This window comes from Cervus canadensis, chromosome 16 (assembly GCF_019320065.1).
Source record: "Cervus canadensis isolate Bull #8, Minnesota chromosome 16, ASM1932006v1, whole genome shotgun sequence".
Lineage (NCBI taxonomy): Eukaryota > Metazoa > Chordata > Mammalia > Artiodactyla > Cervidae > Cervus > Cervus canadensis.
This window is the reverse complement of record NC_057401.1, coordinates 51,119,164-51,126,756: the sequence shown is the minus strand read 5'-3', so window position 1 is coordinate 51,126,756 and position 7,593 is coordinate 51,119,164. Positions and strand designations below refer to the sequence as shown.

The following is a 7,593-nucleotide window of genomic DNA, read 5'->3' as shown; positions in this document are numbered from 1 at the left end:
TTTAATTAGTTAAAGGAGGAAAGTCTGAACAAACAATCCTTAAATGCAGCAAAAGAGTTGGCTTTTATAATTGTCTATTTAAAAGCCTAACAAGAAAATAAACACATTTTGGGGTTTAAAATAGAGGATGTGTGTTCTATAACCTAATTAAGCAGCAATTCTCCAGCTTTACTCCTTTGGAATTTGTGAGTTGTTTTTCCCAAATACTCTAGAAACAGGAGAGTTTAGTGCTCGATAGGGCTTCCCTCCTGGCTCAGACAGTAAAGAATCTGCCTGCGATGCGGGAGACCTGGATTTGATCCCTGGGTTGGGAAGATCCCCTGGAGGAGGGCATGGCAACCCACTCCAGTATTCTTGCCTGGAGAATCCCCATGGACAGAGGAGTCTGGTGGGCCACAGTCCACGGGGTCACAAAGAGTCGGACACAACTGAGCGACTAACCATGCACAGAGGAAGAGTCGGGGGAAAGGTTTCTACCAGGAGGGAAAATGGAGCTTTTAAGGCAGAAATAGTAGCTCTCTAATACACCTTAACAAATACTGCAAAATGTTTACTCATTTCACTGCTGATGAATACATTTTATTTCTTCTTCTTATAATCAGCTGTGGGTACTTGTGGGTTTTTTGTTTTGTTTTTGTATTATTTCTGAAAGTAGAGTAGCTATGTCAATGAGAGTAAGGGTTTGTGTATGATTTTTAAGTGTTTTATGAATAGTATCAAATTTATTTTCACAAATGATGAAATATTTTCTCATTTCCCAAGTGTCTTCTCATAGGTTTTGCTATTTTTATAGCAGCAGCATTTACAATAGCCAAGACATAAAAGCAATCTAAGCGCATGTCAACAGATAATTGGCATAAGATGGTTTTATATATATATATATACACACACACATACAAATATATGGGATGAAATATTTCTCAGTCATAAAAGAGAATGAAATTCTTCTATTTGCAGCAACATGAAGCAACCTAGAAAACACCATGCTTAGTGAAGAAAATCAGAAAGAGAAAGACAAATACTGTATGATAGCACTTGTATGTAGAATCCAAAAAATACATATACAAATCAATCTATCTACATACAAAAGAGGAACAGACACACAGACATAGAAAACAAGCTTATGATTATGGAAGGGGAAGCAAGAGGGGTGAATTAGGAGTATGAGATTAACAGATAAAAATTACTGTACCTAACATAAAGCAACAAGGATTTAATATATAGCATAGGAAATTATACTCAGTTATACTCAGGAGGTTATTATAATAACTTATAATGGAATGCAATCTGAAAAAGTAACTGAACCACCAGGACATACACTTGAAACTAAAACAATATAGTAAATAAATTATAGCACATTTAAAAAGATAAAAAAGAAGCAAAACCACAAAATGAATATAAATGGAAAAAGTGACTAAAAATAACAATTCTAAATTGATCATAAAGTACACTTAAATATTGAACTTAAAATTGAATTTTAAGTCTCAAACTCAATTTTTTAAAATTGAGTTCTTAAACTCAATTTTTAAAGAAATCTACAAAATAAATCAGTAAAAGTTTTAAAAGTAAACACTAGTACTATATATTTAGAGTTATCCAAAATAGTAATATTATTAAGGCTACAATAATAGGCACAAAAAAAGTAAAATAATTATAAAGAAACATCTTTTTCAGTTACATGCTAATAATTTTGAACAACTGGAAAAGTTGACTAAAATTTCTTAAGAAAAGTTTAAAAAGTAACAATACTAACTGATTCAAGATTACTGCATAGATGTGAAAGTCGCTCAGTCCTGTTCCACTCTTTGTGACCCCATGGAACTCTCTAGGCCAGAATACTGGAGTGGGTAGCCTTTTCCTTTCTCCAGGGTATCTTCCCAAACCAGGAATTGAACCCAGGTCTCCTGCATTGCAGGTGGATTCTTTACCAGCTGAGCTATCAGGGAAGCCCTTTGTTTATAAAAGCAATGAGTTCAGTATGGCTCTATGCAGAGTTTTCTGAACTCGGGTCCAGATTTTCTATACAAGGCTATAGGATGAAAAAGTGTTGATTAAAAAAAAAAAGAAAGAAAGAAGAAGTAGAATTCATAAAGCTTATAAAATTAGCCAAAGATTTTCAAAGACATTGTTATTATTTATTTTTTTAGCCTGTGCTTTATTTAATTCTAAATAATATTTTAAGATTTATATTACAAGATGGAGAAACATCCCATTTCATTTTTATTTTTATTTTACAAATAAAGATCCTTAATGGATATGGGAATTTTCTCAGGGCCACAGAGTTATAAATGATTGATTTGTGTTTAGAATCATATTGTCTGAATCCAGTATAGCAGGTAAATAAGGTAAAATAAAACCAAAAGGCACAATCCCAACTTATCTATGCAGGACAGTTTCAGAAGTGAAAAGGAGTTACTGAACTTCACCTCAAAATATCTATCATCATTTAAATCCACACTTTTATTAAAATGAAATTACTCATGCTCAAATAGTCACTTGATAAAAATATTTGAGAAGAGGAAGTTCATTCTCCAAAGGAATAGATGCTAATAAAAAGAATGATTTTGTCATGTTCTTTAAGCTCCTTTAGGATTTTAGGGTTTAGGAAAGATCAAATATTAGGAAACTATCGTTGGTGTAACCTGGAGTTTACAGAGCTTTTCTCTCTCAAGAAATGTATTCATGAATGAGTATGAAATAATTGAATTTACTAATGATTACTGAAAAAAGAGAAGCAATTTTCAACAAAAAAGATATTCTCTTTATTTGCTCTACAATTCAATTTTAGTCTACGCACATGGAACAAGGTTGATTGCTCTTAAATTAGACCTCTCTTACAGCTCTAATATGTTATTGAGTATTTATAAACTTAAGATATCAACTAGGATTTGCTTACCTTGCTTTAGGCTGGCATAATTAATGCCTACATTTTGTTTCCATGTAAAATGTATTTATTAAAAACTATTTGATGATGCTCATTTAGCCTATGTGTTTTAAAATTGTGCCATATATGACTTAATTAAATAGGAGTTCAAGAAGTCAGCTGTTTTATTATCTCAAAGGGAAACCTGTACAATGTAATTTACAAGTGCAAAGATGAGGGCGAATAGCTGAGTGCTTTAGGCCTGGAGATACTCATAATGCTGAAAATAAAATAACTGCAAGTTTGAAGTTATCTGAAAGATTTTCTTCTTTAATGACTCAACTGATTATCAAGTACTTGTAGGATAGTTTGCCTAACAGACTTTCAGGCTTCACTAGTATACAACCAGTAAAAGAAAACTGTTTTTTAATGATGCTATGGAATCTTCAGAAAGCTCTCATTTTCCTTATTTTGAGCTGTATTTTTCTCCTAGAAAAGTGTTCAGTTGTTGCCATATCTATCAGTTTGTGCATGAATGCTAGGTTGCTTCAGTCATGTCTGACTCTTTTCAACCCTATGGATAGATCATATAAAATAATTTACTCTTTATGTTTTTAAATACTGCTATCATAAGCTCCTAAATCTTGGTTTCCTGTCATTAACTCAGAGATCCTTTAGTTGCTCCTAATATAGCAAATAAATTTATGTTAAAAACATCATAGTTTTTTTGTGTTTTTTTTTGGTTTGTTTATTTATTTATTTGTTTATTTTTTTACTTTTTTTTTTTTTTTTAACTGACAACTTTCGTCTTTATTTGGCATCTTCTAGTGGCTTAGTTATGTGAATAATTTTGGTGCTTTGTCTCTGTTACATCAATTTACTTCTCATGTTTAGCTTCATAAAGGGCTTTAAAACAATGTTCTTATATTTTCAACAAGCTTGATTTTTACAAGACCATATTAGAAGGTTGATCCCAGGGTGATGATCTGACTTCCTGTGACCTACCAAAGCATTAGAGATGGGAGCAGCATCTTCCCAGCAGCTGTGATTTCTCAGTTCTAAGGACAGTCAATTGTTACTCAACAGGCCCATCAACTGATATCTCTTCTCTCCTAGAGGAGATACTTGTTTCTGCCTAATTTAATTAAGAAAAAACATCCCAACACACATCTGGACCAAATATTCAATAACATTATTTATCGAAATAAATTTATTAAAAGTATTCAAAGACCACTTCAAAGTTTAGCTGCCATCAGGACAGTTTTTGGCACTCATAATGGACATTGTCATTTTCTACACAGAAGCACTCATTCTAGTACGGACAGCAATTGACAGTTCAAACACAGGTCGTTTCAGTTTTAGAGTTATGTGAGACAACAGTACTAATGATCTGTAGTCATAGGAACTTCAATACCCTTGCACATAGTAAACATATATTACCTAAAACTAAAGAAACTACATCTAAACCACTATGTGGTAACAAGGACTGATTTAGGGAAAGATATACAGCCAGCTAGCTAAGGCCACATAATCCCAGACCTATTGATTGTAAATGCTTCTGGACCAATAGTGTTACATCGTTATCTTTCAGTCTCAAGCTCCTGCTTTTGCAGTGTGAGACACACCACATTTAGACCAAACTCTCTCTCTGTGCTCCATCATTTATGGAAGCTGTCCCAGTACCAGCTTCTCCTACGTGACGACCGGCTTCCTGATTCACTACCCAGCTCTGAATCAATAGTTCTGAGTGATGTTTCCTAAACACCCAGGCTGAATTCAAGGTCAAGTCTTTTAGGCAGGTGACAGCCTTTCCCCTTAGGAAAAAAATGAAATGCCCTCCGTTTCTGGGCTCCCATTTTCATCTCATGTAGCATGGGGTTCTGTGGTGATCTGCGGCTTTTTACACAAGTCCTGGTAGAATTCTGACTCCAAGAAACGCGGGTAAGAGTTGTTCTCCATCAAGCTGTACACCCTTTTCTGGGCAGTTGTGAAGCAGCCACTGGTAGCCTCCTGTATGTTTTGGGCCCGAACGGCGTTCCCAGGTGCAAGGCGATAATGCAAAGTGCTATGTTCCTGGCTGTCCAGCACGACTGCGGACCCATGGACAAAAGCGCTGGCACCTGGCCCAAGAACGAGGAGAAGCGAGAGAAGATGAAGCGAACCCTATTAAAAGATTGGAAGAGCCATTTGAGTTACTTCTTGCAAAATTCCTCCTCTCCTGGGAAGCCCAAAACTGGCAAGAAAAGCAAACAGCAAACCTTCATCAAGCCTTCTCCCGAGGAAGCCCAGCTGTGGTCAGAAGCATTTGATGAGCTGCTAGCCAGTAAATATGGTCTTGCTGCATTCAGAGCTTTTTTAAAATCTGAATTCTGTGAAGAAAATATTGAATTTTGGCTGGCCTATGAAGACTTCAAAAAAAACAAGTCACCCCAAAAGCTGTCCTCAAAAGCAAAGAAAATATATACTGACTTCATAGAAAAAGAAGCTCCAAAAGAGATCAACATAGACTTTCAAACCAAAACTCTGATTGTTTGTTTTTTTAGTCTTTTAAAATAAGTGAATTTTACTCAGTTGATCATATTATTTTCAATAGGGCCAAAGTACCACAACTTATTTGTCATATCTCTCAAAAACGTACAGAAACTAGCCACCTTTCCAATTTTTTTTTTAAGCTTTTCTCCTATGCTCTTTAAAATAAACCATCGGCATTAAAGGGCATGAGGAATTTCTTTTTAAAACAGAACATGTTTAAAAATTCTCAATGTCAACAGTATCTCCAATTTCTGGTAATTTATAAAAATAAATTCTGGGACCTGCTCCAACATATAATCTATGAAAACAGCATTACTAATCACTGATTTGACAGGTTAAAGGACTGGAATTTCTTTACAACCAAAGGACACGATGCCCAAGTTATACTCGAGAAACAGCACTGATGCTTGTATGTTTCATGTGTCATGAAAAAGGGAAGAGTGGAAAAAAGATGAGACAGCTAGAAGGGAAATACAATGTTTATGACCTATGGGGACTTGTAAAGCAAATGCCAGCATTGAAAGGTTTTAAACATTTCTTTCTGATTTGCAGATTATCAGGTTTTTAAGATGAGGGGAAAAAAATTTCTTAAATGAAATTTTTCTTCAAACCGATATGTGTTCATCTTAAATACATCTATAAAGTTTGGCAATGTAAAGCCACAGTAACTTTCCCCAGATTAAACTGGCCATTCAGTATTTCTCTTCAGCTTACTCTTATGCTTTAATGCATTTCCCTTATTAAATATGGCTGTTAAATGTCACTTTACAAAGTTATTTCTACATATGCTTGAGTGGCGCCAGTTGTATGGCTTTGTTTAAACCACTCTCCTCTTTGTAGACACAGCCAGAACATAATTATAACCTATTAAGATCTCATATTTAACATGTGTCAACCACTGGTAAACAGCGAGCCTGGAGTGAGCCAGTGGGATGCTGACTTTTCATAAGAGACTCTCCTTCAGAAATAAAATATATCAGAATTTTGTTAGGAAGCACTGCTAGAACAAAGTCTGCCCAATTGGGGGCAATACTAATTTTTTCTTAAATTCTAAAATAAAGGAGCAAAATAGTGGTATAGGAATTTCTAGTGTCCATCCCCTCCTGGAAACACCAATTTGGTAATTAATCCTTTACAAGATCTAAGGACTCTAGGTGAAGGGTTATAGCACCTGAGTGAAGTATAAAAATAAAAAAAGATGCACTGAGGAGGGTAGGAAAGATAGATTCATATTGTGTCTGTCACTCCTTGCCCAAAGTCAAGCAGTCTAGCCCTAAGACACCTGTCTGGTGGGAGCAGGGCAATGAAGTGAGCACCCTCCTTCACCCCGGACCCTGACACTAAGCCTCCTCTCCCAGGAATGAGGGGCTCCTGGAGGGCTCGCATGAGCAATAATCCCCATCACCCTCAGGGGCCTGCTAGCTTGCATAACCCCAGTTAGCTGCTGTGACGCTAGACTCCTGGTGCACTCCAATAAACCCAGCTCCAATGGCCCCACACTTTTAGCTCATCCCAATACTAGCTATCTCTCATGGCTCCAGGTAACAACTGTGGCTCCACAGTCTTAGCAGTTTTCAGGAAGCCAGATTCCCAGCCAGCCAAAGGCTGATTACCCCAGAACCAGGCTGTTCATGTCTTTCAGCATCACGTTGACTCCTGCTGGTGGAAAGCCCTGGCACATTAAAATACAAGGGCGGCCCCTGCCACCTCAGCCTCCTGCCTGGGCCCCGTGGTTTCACCCCAGTGCCAGACCTAATCATGAATCTGGTCCCTGAGCCCCCAGTTTACAGACTGACTCCTATGGCCCAGGTGCCAGATCACCTGCGTGGTCCCAGCGCCGAGGCCAAATTCAGGAAAGCCAGGCAGCAGCCTTCGCTAATGATCGGTTGGCCTTCAGAGACCCCAACACCAGGCCCACCCAAGTTATTCATTTTATAACTTTTGCCATACGTGTGGTTTGCCATGTGTTTATAACATTTTTTTAAGATTTGAAGAAAAAAAATAATGTATGTAGAAAATTAAATACTAACTCATACCTAAGTGAAAAAGTGAAGGTCGCTCAGTCATGTCTGACCATTTGCAACCTCATGGACTATACAGTCCATGGAATTCTAGGCCAGAATACTGGAGTGGGTGGCCTTTCCCTTCTCCAGGGCATCTTCCAACCCAGGGTTCAAACCCAGGTCTCCCGCATTGCA

General features: G+C 36.9%; 1 protein-coding gene across 1 annotated transcript; it reads left to right on the top strand.

Moving 5' to 3' along the window:
* Positions 1–4,896: 4,896 nt before the first annotated feature.
* Positions 4,897–7,333, top strand: LOC122454310 (regulator of G-protein signaling 2-like). The gene is made up of 2 exons (XM_043488689.1): positions 4,897–5,392; positions 7,088–7,333. The coding sequence occupies exons 1-2, from the start codon at positions 4,919–4,921 to the stop codon at positions 7,331–7,333; spliced, it is 720 nt and encodes a 239-aa protein (XP_043344624.1). The 5' UTR covers positions 4,897–4,918.
* Positions 7,334–7,593: the final 260 nt, after the last annotated feature.

Bases quoted from the DNA above. Each gene is read 5' to 3' on its own strand.
- LOC122454310 (XM_043488689.1), top strand. From the start codon at position 4,919: ATGCAAAGTGCTATGTTCCTGGCTGTCCAGCACGACTGCGGACCCATG. The intron at 5,393-7,087 runs GTTTGTTTTTTT...TTAAAATACAAG, and splicing joins TTCAAACCAAAACTCTGATT to GGCGGCCCCTGCCACCTCAG.